Source organism: Trypanosoma brucei, chromosome 2 (assembly GCF_000210295.1).
Source record: "Trypanosoma brucei gambiense DAL972 chromosome 2, complete sequence".
NCBI lineage: Eukaryota > Euglenozoa > Kinetoplastea > Trypanosomatida > Trypanosomatidae > Trypanosoma > Trypanosoma brucei.
In genome coordinates, this window is record NC_026735.1 from 426,548 (window position 1) to 450,704 (window position 24,157).

Genomic DNA, 24,157 nt, shown 5'->3' on the forward strand with positions numbered 1-24,157 from the left:
TTTTTTTTATGTTTTTTTTTTTTTATATGTTTATTTTTTATTTTTTCTTTTTTTCATGTGTTTTTTTTACGTGTGTGTACTCTTTTTAAGATTTTTGTTTTTTCACAAGAAATATTTTTTTTTTTTTTTTTAAAAAAATATGTTATTTTTTTTGTTTCTCACCGCGTGTATATTTTTTTTTTTTTACTTTTTCTCTCTCTTCTCCCCCCACAAAAAAAAGTTAACACTCACTCACACACACACACTCTCTACACACACACACACACACACACTACACACACACACACACACACACACACACACACACACACACACACACACACACACACACACACGCACACACACACACACACACACACACACACACACACACACACACACACACACACGCACACACACACACACACGCACACACACACACGCACACACGCACACACACACACACACGCACACACACACACGCACACACACACACACACACACACACGCACACACACACACACACACACACACACACACACACACGCACACACACACACACACGCACACACACACACAGTCGTACATATCCATTCACTCATTCATCACTCTTTCATCAAACGTTGCCGTAATCCTTCAAAACTGTGTGAAGAGTAGCGCAGTACTCATGCCGCCAAACCCAAAACTGGTTGAGACAACTGCTTCTCCCTTAAATGCACAGCCGGTGGTCCCCTGCACGAGTTGAATGGCGCCGGATGCCGGAAATGATGGGACGTGGAGGTTAACATTTGGTGGAGCCCGCTGCTCATGAAGTGCCATAACAGCCACTGCCGCTTCGACACTTCCCGCAGCTCCCAACAAGTGACCAATACCGCCCTTTACGCTGCTCACCAACAGCGGTGAGTTGCGAATAATAGCGGATTTATTATCGCTGCCATCGTTACCGTTTAGAACAGCTTCAATTGCATGGAGCTCCAAGTCGTCTCCAATTGTTCCCGTAGCGTGTGCATTGACATAAGCAACACATGCAGCAGGAACATCACCACCGTCACGTAAGGCGGAGCGGAGGCACAGCTTTGCTCCGTAACCATCAGGACGCGGTGCAGCAACATCATGTGCATCGGAGGAGGTACCAAATCCGCGTAACTCAGCAATTATGTGAGCACCCCGTTCCCGTGCGTGTTCCAATGACTCCAAGACCAAAACACCAGCACCTTCACCCATAATGAAACCTGCGCGATCTTTGTCGAAAGGACGAGACGCCTCCTGTGGACGGTTATTGTACTTGGTGCACAACGCCCGCATGCGTGAGAAACCGGCGATGGCAACGGGAGTAATACACGCTTCAGCAGACCCACAAATGACAACATCAGCACGTCCCTGTTGTATCCAGCTTGCCGATTCACCAATACAATGGCCTCCAGTGGCACATGCGCCCACGGAACTACCAACTGGTCCATGGACATTGTACGTCATCGCAACGAGTCCTGTCAGCATATTACCGAGGATCTTCGGGACGAAGAGGGGGCTGATGCTGTTGTAACGTATCTGTGCGGGATCTGCAAATAGATTATACGCGGCGTCGCACACATCAACGAGCGAAGGCATACCCACGCCCAAATTCACACCAATGCGCTCCGCGGAACATGATGAAGCGATCCGCCTCTCCGGAGCAGACGACCGTTTAGAGTTATCTGAAGCTGCCTCATTTGGATGGGCGACGGCCCCCGAAGTTAAAGCACAAAATGCGTCTGTACCAATGAGTTTGGCGTGAATAAGTGCCTCTCGCACAGCATGCAGTGCAAATCGTGTAGCCCGCGTCTCACGGGAAGTGGGTGCAAAGTTAGGCAGGTCGGTTGTTGACACCAACTCTCCGATAACGGGGGCAGCGACCTGACACGGCATGGCAGCAAGCAATTCCTCGCGCCGCTTTCCTTTTTCTTCCGTTGTGAGACGCCTGTCAGAATCAATGGAAGAGGGAAAGAAAAATGGTGCTTCTCGCAACGCGCGTGTTGCTGACTTTCCCTCGCACAAAGCAGACCATGTGGACTGAGCGCCGACACCTAACGGCGTGACGGCTCCGAGACCCGTAACAACCACACGGCGGCGCACTTGTGGGGGGAACGTTCCAAATGCCATGCTGTTCTTTTTTCCTCTACCTTCTTTTTGTGTGTGCCCCTGCTCAATATGGCCAGTTCTGCGCACGTATACGTTACTGCGTTAAAGATGTGAGACACCCAGTGGTGATATATATACGAGTTGTGTTTGCCCGTTGTTCTTCTCCCTATGTTTTTGTTACCGTTGCTACGGTTTCACATGTACCTGTACCAATCTTTCTAAATGAATGAGAAACAACAGTCCACGTTGCCGACACTCCCCACAAGAAAGTGACACCAAACCAGAATGTAAATCACTCTTCCCTGCTCCGTAAAGAAACAAAGCCCAGTAAACACCTAGTACACCGTCACTGACGCAAGCACCGCCTTTTAGTTACCACTGTACTGATACCATACCACCATTTACACCAGCAAGCAGCAATCGCAACGCGTGTCGCAGTGCAAGAATCACCTCGTCTACTTGCGCCTAGAATAAACAGCCTGCGTAGTTGCCTGCCGCACGTAGGAACCACGTGACAGACCCCGTGAGGCGCTGAAATTTCTCAACCCCGGCAGCATGTGACCTGAAACTATTTGCAATTGGTCCCACAACCCGTCTACGGATTGCGCGCCACGCTCCCGGGAAGCCACTGCCCGCGCTCGTACTGATCGTGATTCCATGAGGCCGCGCTGGACGTTAAGAATGCCTTCACCCCGGCGAATGGCAGCTGAGATTAACTTCGGAGCTGAGAGGTGGCGACGGCTATGGAACTCGTTGCGCAGACGAAAGAGAAGATCCGCACGCTCCTGAGGTGGGTGCTGATAAATCAGTTTCAGTAAGTCGCGATACAAATGCAACACATCCTGCGCCCGGTAGGGGAAGTTATAAAATGACGGAACCGCCGTACCAAGAACCTGCGGCTCACGTCCCCTCGCAAGGCTACGCAGGCAACAAGAAAACATAACCCCGCCTCGGTTCCCGCTTTGGGGAAGGGATATAACAGGGGACCTTCGAAAACCGAAATGGTGAAGCTGTGGGCGGTTCACTGTATTTCCGATGTTTCAGTACCGAGCCTGTTAATGAATATATAAACGTAGTTGTATGTGTAAATGTATATATCTTTACCCACACACGCCACAAACAGTATCGGTAAAAGAGATGAATTACAAGGAATGAACCGTGAAGTCCACGAAAATGCGCTTCCCTCCCTTTTTTAGTCCCCCTTCTGATATTCGGAGCTTCAGCAGGGCGAACTAGGAAAAGTGCAATGGGGGTAACCACAATTGCACTGTGTTAAATGCAGGCAGAGAGTGAAGAGTGTGAGGTAAATGAGATGAGAAACCCGAAGTAGCACAAGACAGATTGCGCGACATGAAGGTCAAAGAAACAGTTATTTCTAAAGTAAAACGGAATCTCGAACTACAAAGTAGGTAAAAGTACACGAGGAGTAGAGGCATCAACAGCACTGACGGCCAGAAGTAAAAATAATAAAAAACAGGGAGAACTTCAAGATGTCACAAACACCGCCAGAGCTAATCTATAAAAAACATTTCACTCTATAACGGCACAAAACGTAAGTGACGCATGTACGCTACACAATAACCCACAACTTTTTTGGTTACTCAGTTTCTAATATGACTTTAAGTTTTGGGGGCCTTTTTTTTAATTTTGATTCTACCCAACTCACGTGAACCCCAAGAACGCCCTCACTTCCATCTGATGAGTATCTTTGATAGTGTCGTGTGTACAGCTTACACGAAACATTTCTCTGCAACCCGTAACTCAGACTCAGGCAACTATCTTTCCCGTCAAATGAACTGAACCCATTCATCTTCGCCAATGGCTTCATAAACAAAGCTGTCACCTTGGAGTTCCGATACTGCCTGCCTAAGTTCCTCCATAGAAAGAGAGCCGCCCAATCTGGCATGCACATCACTCAGACGAACAGCAGGCTGCCGGTCCTGACGCTGGATGAGGCGAAGCATATTTGAAACGCGAGATAAAGTAATCTCCTTTGAACTTTCAGCAGTTGTAAGGGCCATCTCTTCTGCTGGCGACGCGACCGCCCCTGTTGCCGTTTCTTCCACCTCCTGCCTCTGCCTCCGGGTGTTACCAGCGCCAGAAATGATGTCCACGCCAGCCCCATTTGTTAACTCTTCTGCCGATCGTTTAGCACCTTGGCGCTTTTCCATTGCGGTTGCCTTATTGTCCTCGGCACGCTGCTGTGAAGCTGCGGTGGCTGCGTGGACGGAGGCACGTAAAAGTTCCATAGCGCTCTTCACATCATCCTCATCGACTGTGGAGGAAAGCCGCAGTTTGGCATTAGCCGTAGCTAGTCGCACAATTGCTTCTAGAGTACGCGCCGTAACAAAAAACCCATCTTTTGAACCTTCTTGCTGCTCAGCCCGCAGCTGCACGTAGTGCTGACTTACCAACTGCTGTGAAGCTTCCGTGAGCGTGGGTCGACCCAATTTCGCCAACTGCACGTATGCGCGAAGGAAGTCCACTCCAACAATAGTTTCGCCGCTACTTGTTGTGGTCATACGGAAGTCCAAACCACCACCGGCGCCACCACCCTGCCTCCCTGACTGTGCCCAAACGGAGTCCACACTGTCCACCACTGTTTTAGTAATATTCTGATCAATTTCCACAGGCTCAGCTGTCATGTGGTTCCGAAGTATGTGGCGGCCGATCCTGCGGTTATGTTCAGACGAGTGTTTGTCCAACACAATAAATGTTAGGTCGAAACGAGAAAGCAGTGACTCGGGGAGACCTACATTGAAGGCTAGACGATGATGAACGCTATAAAATCCATAAATGGGGTTAGCGGCAGCGAGAACACTGCAGCGTGCGTTAAGTGAAGCATGAATCCCCGCCTTGGCAATTGTCACAGTTTGTTGTTCCATTGCCTCGTGCATGGCTACCCGGTCCTGAGCGCTCATTTTGTCAAATTCATCAATGCAAAGAATACCGCGGTCAGCAAGAACCATTGCACCGGCAGAGAGTGAACGTTCGCCCGTGTATGCGTCAATAGAGACAGCAGCCGTTAGACCAACACCAGAGGAACCTTTTCCCGTCGTGCTGAGTGCGAGTGGTGCCACACCGAGCACAAATCGGAGAAGCTGTGACTTGGCCGTGGATGGTTCACCAACAAGAAGAACATTAATATCCCCGCGGACGTGAGATTGGTGGGCGACACGCTCCACCCCCCCAACCATTAGTAGCAGAACGGCCTTCCGTTCATTTGTCATTCCGTAAATGGTGGGTGCAACGGCCATACTAAGCGAATTTAGAACGCCCGCCGGGCCGTCTGTTTGCGTACACTTCGCTGCGAAGGCAAACAATTTCTCTTCAATTGAAGCTACTCGACGATACATAGTAAAAGCTTGTACAGGTATCACGTGATTTACCAATACTATGGATTGAAAGCTCTTGTTATCGGAAGTAGTGTATGCCATATAAACTCCCACCAACGTTACACGATCCCCCGGTTTGACAATATCGACCAAATCGTCATCAAAGCGAAGCTCAACGGTTCGTGGGAGTTGACCAGTTGGCGCCCGTTCAGGTGCCTCCTGCAGGATGGCGCACTGCGAATCCATGAAGGTTGATAGTCCCAACTCAGTACGCAGGACATTTCCCTCCATATCTGTCTTGGGCATAACATTAACGGTTGGAAGATGTCGGCTGTCAATCATGGGTGTTAATTGGTCACGAAATTCTTTCCTACTAAACTTATTTGTCTCCGGGCAGTAATGTACCGTTTCAAGCACCCGCGGGCGGTTAGAGGACTGACGTGTGATAATGCCTTCGAGAGCCACCATTGTGTTGAGGTGCTGCGCGTACAACTCACGGGGCGAACGCACGGTACCAACAGGCCCCTCGAAGCCAACATGGACGGCACGTGAACGGTAATCCACTTTCAAATACTCCGGTTGCTGCCTTAGCACTACATCATGCAGGGCAAGCTCTAGAAGCGGAACATATTTTCCAGGCTCACGTATAATACAAGCGCCGAGAGAAGCGCTCTGATTTAGCCCTAAGCCGGCTGTAATGTCGAAACCGGTTGCCGTGGGTGTGAAGTCCAGCAGGTCACCCATATCGAGTAATAGGCGGGATCCCGACGCCGCCATCATCTCTTGTACAAGTTGATGATATTTTTCCTCATACCGCTCACTTTCAAAGAAATCAATGAAATGACGCCTAATGAGCGTCTGCTCCTCCGTGAGGGTCCTGTTGCTAAGCATCTATATGTCAACCGTCGTATGCTACTGACGCGGCTTTTGTTTCTTTTTTTTTTGTGTTTGTATGTGTGGTGCTTTACCTTTTCTTTGTTTTTCTTTAATGTTTTTTTTACCTTTGGTCTCTCCCTCGATTTATTTTACCTGCTATTTTTTTTTTTTTGGTTGCCCTCAAAGGTGTACCCGCCCCTTCTTCGAGTCCTCAGGTGTCTAAGAAGTTGTCGCGTCAAGTGGGATGAAACTGAGCGAAAAGACACAAACAGCCGCAAAAATTCGGTAAATTTCCCCACAGCCAAGGTCGGGATTCTGCGTTCGTCCCTAAGCCTGAAAGAATCAATATTGTAAACACCTATTTATTTACTGAAGGGACAAATTTATCTGAAGAAGGAAAATTTTCTACAGCCTTCTTCTCTTCCTTCATCGTACGTATACATGTGTATATGTGTATGTGTGTGTGTGTGTGTGTGTGTGTATGTGTGTGGGTAAACAACAGAAAGAGAACAGAACATATATATTAGAGCTCAGTAAAAAAAAAGATAATAAAGCGCATCATTTTTTTTTTTAACGGGAACATTCAACTAAATAAACTCTTACACAACCACAGAAGGATGAAACTAAAGGTAAGGGGTGGTGAGAAAGACAAGCCGTACACCACATCCATGAACTCAGAAACAGCAACCACCCACACATCTCAACAACGGTAGAGTTTGAAAGAAAAACAAAAAAAAACAAGGCATCGTGTTGCGTTACGCCGTAATGTTGACACCACTTTCCTCGCGTGTACGCTTCATCGCAGTGGGAAGGGCCTCAGAACCCGAGCTAAAACCCATAGCTCCACCACCACCTTTGCGGCCTTCACGATGGCAACTAAGGTTATGTAATTTCTGCAACAGTAAGTGGATTTCATTCACTTTCATATCAAGCAAGCCCTCGTCGATATCCCACTCACTGACCAACGCAGTTTCCATTTGCTTAAATGGGGTCGTTAGCGCATTTGTAAGTTCATTAATCATTTTCTTTGCAGCGGCCTCCCGCTCAGCAGCCTCCTTATTTGCCGCGGCGCTTTTAGCTAGTGACTCTGCTTCTTTCTGCCGAAGGATCATTTCTGCCATAATGGCTTCCTCACCCACTCCACATTCCCGTTGCTGCTCCTTCACTTCCCGTTGCTCATGTGCCTCCCGTCGCAATTGCTCATTATATTCCTGACGCTTTATCGGATCGCTAAGCGTCTCCGCTGCAAGTTTCACTCGAAGGAAGGCTTCTCGTGCCTCTGGTGAAGCATCCTTATCGGGATGAAATAACAGGGCAAAGCGACGGTACGCTCGATGTAAGGCTTGAAGGTCGATACTCTCCGCCACCTCATCTAAAGAAAATATTTCGTAATACGTCAGTTGCAACACATTGTCCTTGTTAACACTGGTAGAGGAGGACCTATTCATGCTGACCAGTGACCGGGCTACCAATAGAACAAAACAAACCTAAGGTGATATTTAACAAGTCAGAAGCGAGGAAAGAATAAGCTCATCACTGGACGTGTACGACCAACAGTGAAACGAACGCAAAAAGAAAAGTATGCTCGGTTAAACCATAGTGGGGAATGGGGAGAGGGGGGAAGTTAGAAAAGAAATAAATTAGTCGTGAGTAAAAGCCGCCACAGAATAAAACATCGATAGGGCAAAAACCATGCGTGTATTCATGCATGGATACCCATCCAATACTACACAATACCCACCAATTTTTTTTTTTTAGACTGCATAATTAGAAATCATGTTACAGTAACTCATCACAATCCAACTGCACCTCAGCAAAACACTGTTCAAGTGTTTCAAAACAAACATCCATGCTGCTTGCCGGTAATAGCTCTAATGGAGGTAACAGTGACGGTGCCGGCATTGGGGCCAACGGGCGACTACCACCGCAAACTACTGCGACGCTTAATTCATCCGAGCTACTAGTGAATGGCGAATCGTCATCGCTATAGTTATTAAGTCCTCTGCGTGAGTTGCTTTTCTTCGTGCGCGCTTTGTGGCGTCGATGATTACTTTTATTATCACGTGGCACCTGATCGGACGGCGGAGGTTGCAGGTTGCTGCTTTCAGTTATGCCTCCATGCCCAAGGAATTTAAAATGAAACCCGTCCGAATTCCCTTGGCTGACACTCACAGGATTCCAGGGCGCAGAGCTCTCAGCGACAGCCTGATGTGCGGGAGAAATATAAAAATCCGATATCGTCTCTGATTCTGCGGTGGGTGTGGGTTGGATATCAAACAAAAAACTACATGGTTGCTGCTGTTGTTGATGCCTCTGCATGTTTTTCTTGCGGAGTTTCTTATTGTACGGCGCCCCACCACGACCGGCAGCAAATGGAGTTTTAAGCGAAGCCGGTCGCGCTTTACCTGAAGATTGTCCATGCCGACCAGTAGGAGCCGAAAGGCTGTCATCCTCCATGTTGGTGAACCACAAGAATTCATGTGGTAATTGTTGCTGCCTCTTTCGGCGCTGGCGGCGAGTAGTACTTGCACTCTTTTTGCTGCTGCGTCTGCTGCTCCCACGATCGGAGCCACACGTCTCAATGTGAATAGTTGTACCTGCTGTAAAGACACCAGGGAAGTTATATTCCTCATAACTCACCTGGATGCAGTTCGGCATCTCCCTTTCCCCTCGGCCGTTGCTTTCGTTCATTACAAAGCCGGCAGTTTCCTTTTTTTTTTTTACCAAGAAAAACGCGGCAGTTTTTCGAGGGTTCCTCCTCTACCTAACGGTATCTGAAGCGCGCTCAGTTGATTTTTTCGATGCCCAGAAGCGGTAGGCACGAGTGCGGGCGCCGTAACGGGAAGGGATTCACACTTACCACGTTGCTTGATTGAAAATAACTCTTCTTAGAGTTATCGGCCGCTATTGTTCTAGTGTAGTTACTGTTGTTTATGCCACGTCTGGCAACTTATGCTTTTATCCCTTTTTTTTTTCTTCACAATATATATAATATTTATCTTATATCGTGCCAGGATTCTCGGCTAATAAAGAAAAAAATGACACGTGTAATTATGTCCTCTACGTACTACTAATGTCGTTCCTTTTCGCTCCTTACAAACTCTTTCTGTCTCGCAGCCACGCGCATGAAAGAGATTAAAAGAAAAAATGATAGAACACGTCATATGCCAATGCCCTGCCGCAACCCACGTGGGTAAGTTAATCTGGAAAGAAAATTGGGGAGCTGATATAATCTGCCTCCGTCTCCCCGTTTCTTTACCATTTCGACTTCACACCTCCTGCCAAAGGAACTCAGAGGCAAATACACTCGCTAACAGATTCCCTTTTTACAAATAAATATATGTATATTTATATTTATATATTTTTTGAACAAAAAAGGAAAAGGGTATTTTTACCGCTTCGCTCGTTCACAGAAGCCGAGCAGAGTCAATCAGATGCCGAAGGTACCTCTGAATCACCTGCCCATACTTTTTTGTCTCCTCTTTCCTTGCAACAACAGCATTGAAAAGATGCCCAAACACTCGCCAGCAACAGCTACGCCGTAATGCGCAGAAACATCATGCAGCCACGCCAGAACCACAACAGCGAAAACAACATCAAGCAAACGAAGTCGACCAAAAGCAAACTCTTGAAGAAGGAACGGTTGCGATTTGAGGAAAGATTATTAGCGAGTCTCAACTGAGCACGAGAATGAGTTATGCTTTCCAAGTTCATCCTGTGCTGTGGCACAACGCCTGGACAGACACGCAGAGGCACCAAGAGAAAAGCTGGTTACCATGCCGTAACGGTTATAGAGTGGAAGAAGTTCAAAAATCCACACAAAAACTCAAGACATTTTGTTGTTTTTTTTTTCAACACGTAACAATAACAATAATAATAGTATAGAGTGGTGACTGCAGCACTGAAGGTGTTCAAGTTGTCGAAGCACCAACCTTCCCACCGCCATCTTCTGTGATCACACCGCTGCTTTCCGCAGGTGTGTCCTTAACATTGTGGGTAACTTCGACCGCGGCCTGCATTCCTGCATCACTTTCCCGCATTAAAAAGTCAACCCACAGTTCAGCAATACCTGCAGTTGGTTTACCACCATCGCGTTTGGTGATTTGTGAGGTTCCAACTTGGGATCTACGGCCTCCCCACATGCTGCTCATAATACCACCAATAAATCGACTCCCGCCACCTCCTTTTTGCTGCTGTCCGGGTTTGGGGTTTGTAGGGCCCGGTATGAGGCCGGCTTTTTCTTGCGTCGGTTCGTCCCAATTTAGCAAGCCACTGAGAACCTTCAGCATTCCATCCGACTCGGGCTTACCAGCAACGAAAGCATGAATGAAGTTTACTGTTAGATGACTGATCACACGTTTGTCGATAAGGCTCTCACCGTTCAACTGACGAGCCGTGTCACCGAGTGCCCTGCGCAGCTCGAGGTGCTTATGGTGCAATGCGCTAATTTCTACATTCTTGGCGGCTAGTTCACGCCGATATCCCTGCATAATCTCATCAACTTCCTTTTGATGACCTCGTATGCGCTGCTCTGCGTCAGCAAGCTGCCCACGCAGTTCGTCAATCTCCACCTGCAATTCCGCTGTCCGCTCCTCAATGTCTCTGCTCTTATTGAGGGTAAATGTATCAAGCACCTGCTGTAGATTTTCTGTAGCTTGATGCGACCGCAGCAGTTCCTCATCACGCTCGTGAAGCACACTTCGAAGTGTTTCGATATCATCCTCCAACCTACGCAATTTTTCTATGCTGACACCGGTACCACTCCCCAGAGCCTGCGTTCCACCAGTCTTATCGTGATTGCTACCGGTTGCCCCCTCGTCACTTCTGCTTACGTTAAATCCACGAGTAGGCACATCCAATGACTGCTCTTCCTTTAGCGATTGTAACTCGTTAGTGACGCTTGCTAGTAGCGTTTGAGTGTTACGATGCTCCTGCGCTTCATCCAGTTGTTGTTGTTTGAGCTCGGCAATTGTCTGTTCACACAGAGAGAGTTCCTCACGAAGGGCTCCAATAGTCTTCCATGCTTCATTAACCTGCTGTGAGACCGTTGCGTTCACCATGCGGGCATTCTCATATGTGCGTTCCATTTCCATCTGAATATGATAGGCTTGCTTGTTAGCGTCAACCAGGCGGTTAAACTCATTGACCATGAGATTCACTATATCGAAGAAAGGAATTGGCGTGCCCCCCACCTGTGGAGGAGGGAACTCTACGTTGGCGTGGACAAGAGAATTCGTAATGTTCTGTTCCAGCTGTTTCTGTGTGTGCAGCAGACGCGCATTTTCCGATTCCAGTTCCTGCTTACGGGTGGTAAGGGCAGATATCAATGACGCACTATCATTATCACTGCCTTTCTTGGATGACGAAGCGATTACGCCCTGCAGCTCCACTATGTGATGTTCGGATGAAGCTAATCTGCTTGATAGCCCCGCCACCTCGGACTCGGCATCCATCAGGCGTTTCTTATCGTGTTGTTGCTCTTCTACCAATTTGATCTTCTCCTCTCTCAGTATAGCAAGTTGTTGTTGTGCCTCATTCAGTTTGCTTTGCAACTCCCGCACAACCTCCTCTTCCCGGTCGTTGTGCCCTTTGATAAACTCCGCCACTTTACGATCATATTCTTCTCTTTCAGTGATTTTTAGTCGCTCAATTGCCTCACTTTGACTCTGCTTTGCTTCCTGCAGTTGCCGCCTCAGTAATTCAACTTCTTCCGTAAGAATTACGGCTTGCTCGTTGTGACTCCCCGTTGCGTCAGGCACAGTGCCCCCAGGCAACTCGAGGCCGCCCTCGTCATCGCCCCTATGATGCCGCTGCTGCCGTGCTGTGGCCAACTCGACAACCAACCGTGTCATTTGTTCTGCCTGATCCTGACACCTACAAAGAACTTCATCTTTTTCGCGTAAGGCAGCCTCAAGACTCCTCTTTCCCTCCAGTAGGAGCTCCTTTACCCTCTCCCGTTCAACAGTTAGCTTCACCTTGTCATGATCCATCGTTTCCGCAACTTGTGACATCTCGCTCATTACTTTCCTAGCGGATTCATCATTCGTCCTACTAAATGAAGGGGGCATCGCTGTTAACTCTTCCGCCAATTCATAATCCACATGCTCACTTGGAAAATAGATCGTAGTAGTATTCCCAGAGTCTGTTTCCTGTGGTGGCGTTTCGCCACTGTTCCCAGTGAGCTTCTTCTTTTTCGCACAACGTCCCTCGGTTAGGGGCGTCTGCTCATCGACAGTGTTGTACGCGGACAGCGGATATCCTGCTTGTGGGCTGGAGCTCGCCGCCGCAGTCGCAGTCGCCTGTGTTTGCATCCAATTTTGAATGTCACCACTTGTACCTATTGCGTTTCCTTCGTGAGTATTCGCAGTTTCTTGCAGGTTGTTGTCACGATACTCTTCGCTATGCACTGCCTTCTGTTCCACACATTTTGAATTATCCGATGCGTCCCGGTCACCTCCAGATGTGGATTTGTGCAGTTCCTCCCCAGACCTCGCAGCATTCATGAAGGGAGGACTATGAACTGTTACACCGGAACAGTTATTCGACATATTGCATTCTGGAAGGGATGTTGATGGTGCTGAGAGTGATGACGATGTTGCCGCCACCCGATTTTTCGAGGGCGCTGCGGGCACTGCAACAGCAGGTGTTTTTGTGGCCTCTAAAGAGCGAATTGGGGGTGCTTTATAGGCTCCTGCGCCCGCCATCTGCCGAGTGGGTGGTGCTACTCGTTCACAAGATGAAGTTATGTTTCCATGACTTCTCCTTTGCTGCGATGCGACTTCTCGTATAAAAGAGCCTGCACTGAAGTTCGAATGCGCACTGCCAGCTGGTGTGTAAGGGCTATCGCACCGATTATTTCCTGAATAGCAGTCTGTGTGTTGTCCCGCAATGTGTCGACCACTACTTTTGGTGGCTGAAGGGCTCCTTTCCGATTGAGCGCCCCCGCCCTGCCCCACTGACACCCCAGTCTTGACCTCGTTATGCAAATGACCCTGCTGAAGCACTTCTTCATCTTCAAACTGTGGAGAGGCGAGCTCTGCAGCTATATCTTTCAACCGCCGCGTAACACCATTAATGTGGTCCCACATGCGTTAACCTCGCTTCCCTGCTTCTTCACGGTACTATTTTTATTTTGACCAAATCAAAGTTACTATCCGCTTGCACGGCTACACCGACGTGGTTGATACCCCTCCTCGTTTCGCACCACTTTGTTTCTTTCGGTGTGTGCAGTTGTGTGTGGGAAACAACAAGTGAAAAGTTTATTATCCTCGCCTCCTTACCACCTTTTGTCAAAATATAAGACAACAGATTCAAAAATAAAAAAAATCAGGGTGCTGCAGAAGTGCTGAAAAGGGCAATAAGCACACAAAGGGCCTTGGAATGCCCGAAACGGCCACTCACCAAAAAATGAAACATGCCGTTATATGGTAACTAGCAGTGCAACGTGTTATCAAATATGTCCAAGTTTTCATTTTTCACCTTTAACCGATATGTTTTTCTTTGCCGTTTATCAAATTTGTAATAAAATAAGGAGCGAGAATTCACCCACGGATACCGAGGCGAAAAGAGCGGACGGTAAACCAAATGGTCATGTGGTTCGGGCGCGCCATCCAGCTACGTAGCGCAAGACCTCGGAACCTAACGCCCTTTTTGTGAAAGAAAGCTATCTGAAAGCAGAACAGCCGAGCCCTTACCACCCCTCTTCTTAACATAACCACTCATTTTCTTATGCCGTTCGCCATCGCTACCATTCCGCAGGAGACGCATGGGTAAGCCACTAGAGGAATAATCTTGTGGTGCGGTAACGCGCCGTGGGCATTGAGAGGGACTATGATGAACCTTCCGAAGTGAAAGCAGGCAAATGGGACAGTTCACGGCGGTGTGCAGCCCTTCGGGGATTCTGGTGCACTTTGTGTACAAGTGTCCGTACTCACCACATTTAATGCAGAACAAACTCTCTGCGTTAGCACGAATCTGCTCGCGGTCAATACGGACAGTTTGGTCATCGCACGGCACCTCACCGTCCACACTGTCGCCTCCAGGGAGCTTGGGACACTGAGAGATGTGGTGTTTCCCACTGCAGTACGCACAACGTGCTCTACTTCGATGTAGTTTCGGTCGTTGCTCGTTACGACGCCACGCATGCGGGTTAAATTCCTGAGTAGGAGCAACATTTGGAATTGAAACGATTCCGGCGTCGCCGTGAGGCGAATCGTTACCTGCTGCAATGGCATCCACTACTTCGTCCAAGGTTGTGATCACAGCCGATTCATTGGATAGTGAAGCCGCTGTGAGAGACATTAAATTGTTCTTATTGACTTTCTCGCACGAACTGTCATCCGATTTAGCTGTTCCTGGAAACAATGGCGGCCCCTGCGGACACACACTCCATACGTGACCACTAGCCCCGCAGTAAACACACACTAATTCACTAACCTCTTCGCTACGAAACCCTGTTAGGCGGCCACTGCTCCACGCTGTCACTAACTCATCCTTCCCAGGAAGAATTGCTCCCATTCCTTTGTTTAGAACATTACCCTCCTTTTCTTTCCCATGCTGTGGGAGAAGCAGAGTCGAATACGTTTCACAGTCAGAAGATGTCCCATAACTAGTGTATAAGAGACGGTCAGCAACGCTTCTACGGTGCGCCTCCGTCAACTCGTCCCCTTCCATGCGTTGCAGAAGATGTTGCACGCCGTCCACGGTTGGTTCGTGCGATGGATCAGGAAAATGAACAGCCGCGCACTCCAACCCAGAGCCAAAAACCAGCTGAACGACACGGGTATAACTTCCGCCGTCAACACGGGCTAATGCTTCCAGTAGAAGCCGATGCCGATGTCCATACAACCCCCTGGACTCGTGGTTTTGCAGCTGTGTGGCAACTTCAGTACCTTTCTGTGTCGGTTCGTCCATGGAGTGCTCCGGGAGTGAGTGCAACAGCAGAGGTCCAGCAACCAACTCCTCTGGAGACCCCTTCCTCAGGAAATGTTGAACGGCCAATGGCAGATTTGCGAGCTTAGAAGGAGGGACGCAGTGCAGCTCCTGTGTGACGTTTGTCATGGCTTCCGCAAGGGAGCGGTCGTTCACGTAATCGTTAACAACATAGAGATTAGCCGCGGCGAAGACAGCTTTAATTTCCTCATCCGACGTATCATTGGTAGACACTTCGTATAAGCCAAGTTCACACGTTTCGTTAAGCTTAACCAAACGAAAGTCTAGCCTGAAGGGTTTACCAATAAGCCGACTTACTGTGCGGCCCTTATCTTCACCTAATTGCGATACGGGTCTACCCGGGCACGTAGCGCGGACGTCGAGCGACACACGCAGTCGGCAATCGTCACTCAGCCAAGGATGCGCCTCCAAAACGTCACCTCCTTGTAGCGACATCCGCCGGCAAACATTACAATTACGTTCCTCCTGCAACTGCGATGTCATGATGGGGCCACTACTCAGTTGCGCCGTTGGTGGCACTAGAAAAAGTTTTTTGAGCCGCTCCTGTTGCTCAATGGCACAATGCATGTCCGACGGCATGTGCACAGCACTGAGGTATCCTGTCACAGTGCCATGACGGAGTAACGACGCGTCTTTGATGCTGTAAAACCCGCCAGACAGTAGCGGTTGCGGTTGTGCACAAGGTGGAAGGAATCCCCCAAGCAATATACCACTTTCATTACCTCCAAATTCACCATTGTTCCGCTCCTCTGCGAATTGTCTAACGTATGGATTCTTGAACACACGACCGCTTGCCTCTTTTAACACCTCAACTTGTTGAATTGATTGCCGCACACGGACAGAGACACATGGCGGAAGACGGCAGAGCACCCGATACACATATCGCACGAGGTTCAAACGATGACAATTCCGAAGAAACATAAATTCCTGGGGGCAGCACGCAACAAGCGTGGTTCCCTTTCGCTGAGCCGTGATCGAGTTGAGTTGATCGGCTGAAGCGTACCGTGTTAGTGCGGGATGAATGAGTGGCAGCGCAATCCGAGGCCTGCCACAGCCCGGGGACAGTAAGTCTGTCAAACGTGTGAGAAGCGAGTCGCTCACATCGGCTGGTGACACGGGGGGAAGGGACTGCGGTGATGCGGAGAAGAGACGCGAGGCACTGCCACCGTAATCCGAAACACTGTCATTAGAACCGTTATCAGGGATATTGCATCCTGACAACTGGGATTTGGCAAAGTAGGGTAATCCGCAAGGCTTGTACGCAGCAACAAGTGGCGATGTACGGCTTTTCACAACGCCATGGGGACCAACGGGCAACGTGCTCTGGTTGAGTAACCGCAGCGGCCGTGGCACTCGTTGTGACATGGCCAAAGATCACTAATTGTTTTTGGCAATTTAACTCCCTCCAGGGAACAAGGTTCAATTGACTCGCAGCACCTTATTCATGCAGACAAACTAATGTTGAGGACACAGTGACCGACCTTCGGTAGTGACAACGAAAGTAGAGTGTGGAATAGCCCGCGGCACAACAAAGGAACCCAACAAGGCAAAGCAGTTTTACAAGTAGCGAGAGAAAGAAAGAAACCAGCTCCTCCACATTACTCAACCATCTCTTCCCTGTTCCTTCTCCCCACCAAATCTCCCACTATGTCCCATGTTAGAAGCAAAGCGCACACAACTTTCACTCATACCAACACTCATTTTTCACGTGACCACGCAAGCCGCCCCCGCCCCCCCCACACACACCCCGAACACCGGTCGTGCTTGCCCACGTCCATCCAAAAGTAGTAGGGCACCTAGCTAAGCCTCTTCAACTTCCTTTCACCACCGCACCGTTTGCACCGATTATTGAGCCTCTGCAACCCAGAAGCAACTGCGATAACCATCGAAAACGAGCGGCCGCTGTATGGGCACCCGTCGGTGTTGCAAAAGTTTTATACACTCTTGTGCTGCCGCCGCACCCATAACACCTGCCGTTGGAAAGGGTTCGCCACAGCCGCATCGCGCAACCTCCATGCACGCTTTCCTCATGAGACACTCATCGACTACTTTATCACTTCTACCGCTTTCGTTTAGTATTCGCTCTCCAACAATACGTATCAACTCCTCTCCATCACTCATCCACAACAGGGTATCATCCTTGTCGCCGTAGTGCACGCGACCATTTAAGGAATCCAATAAGCCAGGCCATCTTCCAAACATTTCCTCAAAGCAGCGTGCCCCCAGTAAAGCGGCGTACAACATTACAGTGAATTGCTCGCTAGCATCAACACAATCCGAGAGATAACGTTCAAAGGATTCCCGCTGCAGCAACTCGTGAGAGTCGATATCGAGAGAGGGCGAAAACGTGGTTAGCTGCAGCGTCCAGATATTCTGGACAAGCGACCTTGTCAACGCGCTAACCTCAGTTTCCAACCCTGTTTTCTCCCCCACCAACAGTGCTGTTGATGCTGCGGTATCTGAAGTAAATTTGCCACCCATCACATTAGAGGCATTAATTGCCTCCATTGCATAACCTTGCACAACACAACAGTCATCCTCCATCTTGTTGTTGTAAATGGAACGAAGCTCTCGGTACCATTGTGTTGTTGTGTTAATATCTGGAACAAACCCGCAAAATGGTGGTACTCCATTATTTTCGGCAATAAACCTGTTGATACCATACAACACAGCCCAGGTGATGGGAGGTACGCCGCTCACCGGGAATCCTCCGCTCCAGTCAATAAAATGACCGTTCGCACGGGGATCCCTCAGTAATTGTTCAAGAGATTCAGAGAGGCACATTGGGCGGTTAAGTATCATACGGCAGTTCTCCATTGCTTCATGGACTCCATCAGGAGGACGGTCTGAGAGGTACGGAAGTGATGACACAGCAGTGCGGAGGGTGTCATAATCCGCTTTACTGCACGGTATAAATTCCGCATTCTCCTTATCACAACGTAGACACTGGAGCGCATGATAAATCATCGCAATCCACGGCAAGTGGCCGTAGCCAGCGGGATCGGTACGGTACAAAACCTCATCTCTCGGATCATGCGCGTCGAGCCAACTGCGCAACTCAGGAAATGGATTGAATAAGCGAAGGTCTGCCACGCGCATTTCCTGCTTTGGTTCAGCATGAACAACGAGACGCTCCCGGTCCTGTATTTGAATGATGCCAGATAAACCACACGTTTGAACGTACATAAGCGGTATATTCCTCAAAGGGGCACTTTTAAGATGATCTGCCAGGCGTCGGAGGTGGGCAGCCGGAAGACGAGGCGTAGTCACAATGAGCGTAGGGAAACGTCCTACAAAGTCTCTTCCTCCAGAAGTGGATGAAATAAACGAATCGCTCCACTCGACACAGGATTGTACACAGGCAGTACCACTACTATGAGGGTTCAATTCACACAGTCGCTTCACCAACACTTCTGATAAAGGTTTTCTTACTGCGTAATCGCTCAGTTCCACAAAGTAATTATTACCCAATGTATCTGCATCTACAAACGAGCCGTCCACCAGCGTGAAAAAGCCAAGACCGGGTAGTATCATGTTCTTAAGCATTTCCACGGCGGTTGCAGTTGCCCCAAGTACCACCACGTGTGACTCCGCTAACGCCATTTGTCCCGCATGTCCCCAAAGTCGCAGCTGCCTGTCATATTTTTCATTACTCATACAAATCGCAAACAAAAAAGGACGATAACTGTGATGGTGCTGGCGGCGAGCGGTGACTGGGGAAGGTGATCTCCCTTTTTTGTATGGACCTGGGTGTATATTTTTTCCAAAAATTTTTTGACGACTCGTTTCCGCTCTTCACACCTCTCCCCCTCCCTCCACCACCAGCAAAAACAAAAAAAAAAACACCGCTACAGGGGGGGATGTAAATTAGCAACAGGTGAAGCAAGAATAATAGTTAAGATATGAGAAACAGAAGAGACCATAAATGGGTGACGGAAACGGACACGCGTAAGCTAGAAGTCGGGCATATATACAAATGGTGTGGTAAACCACGTGCAATATCTGTAGGCGTGAAATAAGCTCAAGTTGTGTAAAAACTGATACAGAAGAATGTGCTGCACAACGAGTGGCATCTAGTTGCTTTCGTCTTTCCTTTCTCTTCCTTTAGACATAATCAGTTCTTGCAATCTGACCAAAAATTTCCCCTTCGTCTCATTTTCATTTGTGAGTGGCACACAACAAAAAAAAAGTGTTGAGCTTTAAAATGCGCACGCAACTGTACACCGGTTAACACTTTCCTCCTTCAAACTATAATTGCTATCGCTGATGTTACTGCGCTCCTTCTCTCCACATAATGCCCTTTTCCCATTTTCTTTCTCTTTTTCCCTCTTTTATCTTTCCTTCAGATGCACCCACACAACTTTGTATGAAAATTTGCATTTGTGTCATTGCGTAGACAATACGCACACGAAACAGTTACGCACTAGTGAACCCTCAAATAGCAGTGATTTCCTCCTTACCTACAGTTACACAGTTGGAAAACGGGAGGTCTCCCTCGAGCCTTCCCTTCTTCCCCTCCCTTTTGCTTTCTTTTTCTTTTTTTCTCTTTTCCTCTTCTCTCACTCCTCATCACTAGACGAGTTTGGGAATGACAGCCACAATATACATGCAACAGAAAGGACGAAATGAAGAATAGTAGACAAACAAAGCGCAGAAAAGAAAAAAAAATCAACACACTAAAAAAAAAAGAAACAACTCCCCCTTCCTTTTTTCCTTTTTTTTTAAAAAAGAGCAAGCACGACGTATGCCAGCCAAATTGCACAAAAAAGGGGGTAAGTTAGATAGAACGATAAACCACGCGTGGAAGGCAAAATTGTGATGGTATTTTGCTTCGAACATCTAATACATAAACATATAAGAGCAGGGAGGGTAGGGCAAACGTGTGTCAAAGTGGCAACCATCTGACGTGTGTGCACAGTTTGGTATAGACAAATGAACGAAAGATAAGAAGGATAAATGAAAGTAAGAAAAAGAAAAGGAAGCTCAAGTCACCACGTCTAACGAAAGGATCAGCGCCACGTGGTACGAAAAATAAAACAAACACGGAATGAAGTAACGATACACCCCCCTATCAATTCTTCTTCGGTGATATCGATGGTGATTCAGGAGGTGACAGGCAGATAATATTGTTATCATTCTGTGAGTAATATTGTTGACGATGAATCAGAGCGAGTCTTTTGGAGTTGGTGCTGCTTCCACGCTCGTGATCTATGTTCAGCGTCAGCGTAGGTGGGATTATACCCTCTGCATTTACATTTAACCTGGGACGCCGCTCAGAATTAACATCAAAACGCCGAATCGCCCTTTCGAACTTATGACGGAAGTTACTCGTGAACATCGTATCATCAGCGGCCTCCTCCTTGGCCACATTTTCTGATAAACCCCTCACACTGCACTCGGAGCAAATGACACTATTATTAGTTACCTGGAAGTACGCGTCTGATATGCTATTCGCACCACACAGTTTGCAGCGAATACATTGTGGATGGAAATGCAATTTTCCGGCTTCGACACGTGTGACGGCGTCAACGGGACAGCCACAGTAAGCACACCCGACGTGAATCTCCTCAACAACGTGGATAGGACCCGTATAGTTGAGGGAAACACCGTTGCGAGCGCGAAAGACAGAGTATTCTTCGGCGGGAGTTAAATTAAGGGGGTTACGAACCCTCTGTATAACGTGGGGACCGTAATAATTTTCGTAAAGGAGACCTTTCCTTTTTCTCCTGACATGCTTGCCCACCGTTCCAGCTGCGGGTTGGTGCTGAGCAGATGCTAACACCTCCTGTTTCGCAGGCTTATCCCCTTTGCTCTTTTCCAATGTCCGTTGTGGCTCCTTCCCCACATTCGGTGTGAGATCCTTCTTTTCGGAGGGATTGACAGCGGCGCTCTCCACCCTTTTCGGTCCGTCGGCGCTGGCATCCTTCGGCAATGCAAGTTCCTTTGCCATACCACCCGGACCCGCCGTCTGGGCCCTTACTCCTGCATCTGAGTGTAAAGGAGTTGGTGTAGTGGCGCTCGTTTCTGTCTCTTTCCGCTCTGGAAATCCACTACCTTCCGTATTTTTCACATCATCCTCTCTGCTACTAACTACCGCGATATCCTGTTCACCCCGGGCGCCTCCAGAAACTCCAGCGGAACCAACAGTATTGACAACTTCATCATATTCAACAACCGGGGGATTTTCTCCACTCGGATCCTCAAGGGTCTTAATATCATCAACAGCCCCAGCGGAGGCAATTGCGTCAGTTTCTACTCCAGTAACCTCAGCAAGAGGAGCCTCAGTGTTGTTGGCGGCCCGCTCACTCTCTAGGTCCTTGAGCACCTCTACAGCTTCGTGGGTAGCTTTGTTTTTGTCTGCGGCCTTTGCGTCATTATCGACCTCGATACCACCGGAGGTTATTGCACCTTCAACTACACTGTCATCCCTAGTCGTGTCTGCTTGGTAAACAATCTCAGACTCCTCTACCACAACAACATAATCAGTGCCATCAACGCTAATTGTAACCTCGGCTCCCTCGAAAACTTCTGTGGCTTCCACAGTCTCAGTGGCATTGAGAGCCTCAACAGCTTCTGCAACTTCCGTGGCTTCCACAGTCTCAGTGGCATTGAGAGCCTCAACAGCTTCTGCAACTTCCGTGGCTTCCACAGTCTCAGTGGCATTGAGAGCCTCAACAGCTTCTGCAACTTCCGTGGCTTCCACAGTCTCAGTGGCATTGAGAGCCTCAGCAGTTTCTGCAACTTCTGTGGCTTCCACAGTCTCAGTGGCATTGATAGCCTCAACAGCTTCTGCAACTTCTGTGGCTTCCACAGTCTCAGTGGCATTGAGAGCCTCAACAGCTTCTGCAACTTCCGTGGCTTCCACAGTCTCAGTGGCATTGAGAGCCTCAACAGCTTCTGCAACTTCCGTGGCTTCCACAGTCTCAGTGGCATTGAGAGCCTCAACAGCTTCTGCAACTTCCGTGGCTTCCACAGTCTCAGTGGCATTGAGAGCCTCAGCAGTTTCTGCAACTTCTGTGGCTTCCACAGTCTCAGTGGCATTGAGAGCCTCAACAGCTTCTGCAACTTCCGTGGCTTCCACAGTCTCAGTGGCATTGAGAGCCTCAACAGCTTCTGCAACTTCCGTGGCTTCCACAGTCTCAGTGGCATTGAGAGCCTCAACAGCTTCTGCAACTTCCGTGGCTTCCACAGTCTCAGTGGCATTGAGAGCCTCAACAGCTTCTGCAACTTCCGTGGCTTCCACAGTCTCAGTGGCATTGAGAGCCTCAACAGCTTCTGCAACTTCCGTGGCTTCCACAGTCTCAGTGGCATTGAGAGCCTCAACAGTTTCTGCAACTTCCGTGGCTTCCACAGTCTCAGTGGCATTGAGAGCCTCAGCAGTTTCTGCAACTTCTGTGGCTTCCACAGTCTCAGTGGCATTGATAGCTTCAGCAGTTTCTGCAACTTCCGTGGCTTCCACAGTCTCAGTGGCATCATCTGCCTCAACAGTTTCTGCAACTTCCATGGTTTCGACAGTCTCAGTGGCATTGACAGCCTCAACAATCTCTGCAACTTCTGTGGCTTCCACAGTCTCAGTGGCATTGAGAGCCTCAACAGCTTCTGCAACTTCCATAGTTTCGACAGTCTCAGTGGCATTGAGAGCCTCAACAGTTTCTGCAACTTCCGTGGCTTCCACAGTCTCAGTGGCATTGAGAGCCTCAACAGTTTCTGCAACTTCCGTGGCTTCCACAGTCTCAGTGGCATTGAGAGCCTCAACAGTTTCTGCAACTTCCGTGGCTTCCACAGTCTCAGTGGCATTGATAGCCTCAGCAGTTTCTGCAACTTCTGTGGCTTCCACAGTCTCAGTGGCATCATCTGCTTCAACAGTTTCTGCAACTTCCATAGTTTCGACAGTCTCAGTGGCATCATCTGCCTCAACAATCTCTGAAACTTCCATGATTTCTACAGTCTCAGCGGCATCAGTGGTTACATCGTCTGTTCCGTAGCTTTTTTTTTCAATTTCTCCAATATGATTTTCCTTATTTGTGCCACAGATGCTTCTTGGAACTTGGTGTGTTTCAGTGGTATCTGAGCTCTTGACTGCTTCAATTGTCTCGTTTTCTTTAGGGTCCATGGGTGGAGAGGCAGTTTCAAAGTCTCGTTCGTCATTTAGTGTCACGCAATCACTTGCGTCGATACCTTTCCTGGTATTGGCAAGATCAGGAGGAGACGATATGTCGTGGAGATTAACTTCATCCTCCTCAGCATTTGTGTCGGGTGCACCTTCTAAGCTTTCAGGAAAACTTCCACGACTCGAAGACATTACCACCGCTTCAATATGCGAATGCGGCACTATCTAGTATGGGAGCCGAGCGAAAAGTATATCTAAATACTGTGATGGTTGAACTAAGTGTGGTGGGTTCCACGGGAGGGAAAATTCAACATTAAGATGATCCGGAGTGAACGTGCATTGAAGGATACGGTAGAAAGAAACCACAGTTTCAGGGATTTTTTTTTTAAAAGGCTGAAACCATACTTGACTCCTTTTCGCTTGTCTGGTGCGACGGTTGGGAACAAGGTGTAGTACGTACACACACCAAACAGAGCTCTATGGCTGGGAAGTAGACGACATGAGGAACGCGTTCACAGAACAAAACGCACCCCACAATGAGTAAAACCGTAAAATGTAAAATGATCTGTGCTGAGATTAATTGACCAAGAAAACATTATAAGAGAACCTGTGAGCCCTTAAATCTCTTTCATTGCTCTAATTTCTCACTTTTATTCCTTTTTGCATTTTAATACATAGTTACTTCTTTCTTCTTGTACCAACTCCAGGAGATGAACCGCGTAAGGTCTAAAAACTAATAGTTTGTCTCCACTGCTGCAGTTTCACCTCCCCATCATATTTTTATCTT

General features: G+C 48.4%; 10 protein-coding genes across 10 annotated transcripts; all 10 read right to left on the minus strand.

Moving 5' to 3' along the window:
* Positions 1 to 231: 231 nt before the first annotated feature.
* TbgDal_II2140 (hypothetical protein, unlikely) lies at positions 232 to 567 on the minus strand (the record flags this gene model as incomplete). The annotated part of the gene is made up of 1 exon (XM_011773475.1): positions 232 to 567. The coding sequence occupies one exon, from the start codon at positions 565 to 567 to the stop codon at positions 232 to 234; it is 336 nt and encodes a 111-aa protein (XP_011771777.1).
* A 48-nt stretch (positions 568 to 615) lies between these two features.
* TbgDal_II2150 (beta-ketoacyl synthase family protein, putative) lies at positions 616 to 2,118 on the minus strand (the record flags this gene model as incomplete). The annotated part of the gene is made up of 1 exon (XM_011773476.1): positions 616 to 2,118. The coding sequence occupies one exon, from the start codon at positions 2,116 to 2,118 to the stop codon at positions 616 to 618; it is 1,503 nt and encodes a 500-aa protein (XP_011771778.1).
* Positions 2,119 to 2,552: 434 nt separating this feature from the next.
* TbgDal_II2160 (hypothetical protein, conserved) lies at positions 2,553 to 3,038 on the minus strand (the record flags this gene model as incomplete). The annotated part of the gene is made up of 1 exon (XM_011773477.1): positions 2,553 to 3,038. The coding sequence occupies one exon, from the start codon at positions 3,036 to 3,038 to the stop codon at positions 2,553 to 2,555; it is 486 nt and encodes a 161-aa protein (XP_011771779.1).
* An 846-nt stretch (positions 3,039 to 3,884) lies between these two features.
* Positions 3,885 to 6,323, minus strand: TbgDal_II2170 (minichromosome maintenance (MCM) complex subunit (fragment), putative; the record flags this gene model as incomplete). The annotated part of the gene is made up of 1 exon (XM_011773478.1): positions 3,885 to 6,323. One exon carries the CDS (start codon positions 6,321 to 6,323, stop codon positions 3,885 to 3,887), a length of 2,439 nt encoding a protein of 812 aa, XP_011771780.1.
* A 740-nt stretch (positions 6,324 to 7,063) lies between these two features.
* TbgDal_II2180 (chaperone protein DNAj, putative) lies at positions 7,064 to 7,756 on the minus strand (the record flags this gene model as incomplete). The annotated part of the gene is made up of 1 exon (XM_011773479.1): positions 7,064 to 7,756. One exon carries the CDS (start codon positions 7,754 to 7,756, stop codon positions 7,064 to 7,066), a length of 693 nt encoding a protein of 230 aa, XP_011771781.1.
* A 331-nt stretch (positions 7,757 to 8,087) lies between these two features.
* TbgDal_II2190 (hypothetical protein, conserved) lies at positions 8,088 to 8,999 on the minus strand (the record flags this gene model as incomplete). The annotated part of the gene is made up of 1 exon (XM_011773480.1): positions 8,088 to 8,999. The coding sequence occupies one exon, from the start codon at positions 8,997 to 8,999 to the stop codon at positions 8,088 to 8,090; it is 912 nt and encodes a 303-aa protein (XP_011771782.1).
* A 1,220-nt stretch (positions 9,000 to 10,219) lies between these two features.
* On the minus strand, positions 10,220 to 13,396 carry TbgDal_II2200 (hypothetical protein, conserved; the record flags this gene model as incomplete). The annotated part of the gene is made up of 1 exon (XM_011773481.1): positions 10,220 to 13,396. One exon carries the CDS (start codon positions 13,394 to 13,396, stop codon positions 10,220 to 10,222), a length of 3,177 nt encoding a protein of 1,058 aa, XP_011771783.1.
* Positions 13,397 to 13,946: 550 nt separating this feature from the next.
* TbgDal_II2210 (hypothetical protein, conserved) lies at positions 13,947 to 16,625 on the minus strand (the record flags this gene model as incomplete). Its single annotated transcript, XM_011773482.1, has 1 exon — positions 13,947 to 16,625. The coding sequence occupies one exon, from the start codon at positions 16,623 to 16,625 to the stop codon at positions 13,947 to 13,949; it is 2,679 nt and encodes an 892-aa protein (XP_011771784.1).
* A 480-nt stretch (positions 16,626 to 17,105) lies between these two features.
* TbgDal_II2220 (ubiquitin activating enzyme, putative) lies at positions 17,106 to 18,917 on the minus strand (the record flags this gene model as incomplete). The annotated part of the gene is made up of 1 exon (XM_011773483.1): positions 17,106 to 18,917. One exon carries the CDS (start codon positions 18,915 to 18,917, stop codon positions 17,106 to 17,108), a length of 1,812 nt encoding a protein of 603 aa, XP_011771785.1.
* A 1,414-nt stretch (positions 18,918 to 20,331) lies between these two features.
* On the minus strand, positions 20,332 to 23,562 carry TbgDal_II2240 (hypothetical protein, conserved; the record flags this gene model as incomplete). Its single annotated transcript, XM_011773484.1, has 1 exon — positions 20,332 to 23,562. The coding sequence occupies one exon, from the start codon at positions 23,560 to 23,562 to the stop codon at positions 20,332 to 20,334; it is 3,231 nt and encodes a 1,076-aa protein (XP_011771786.1).
* Positions 23,563 to 24,157: the final 595 nt, after the last annotated feature.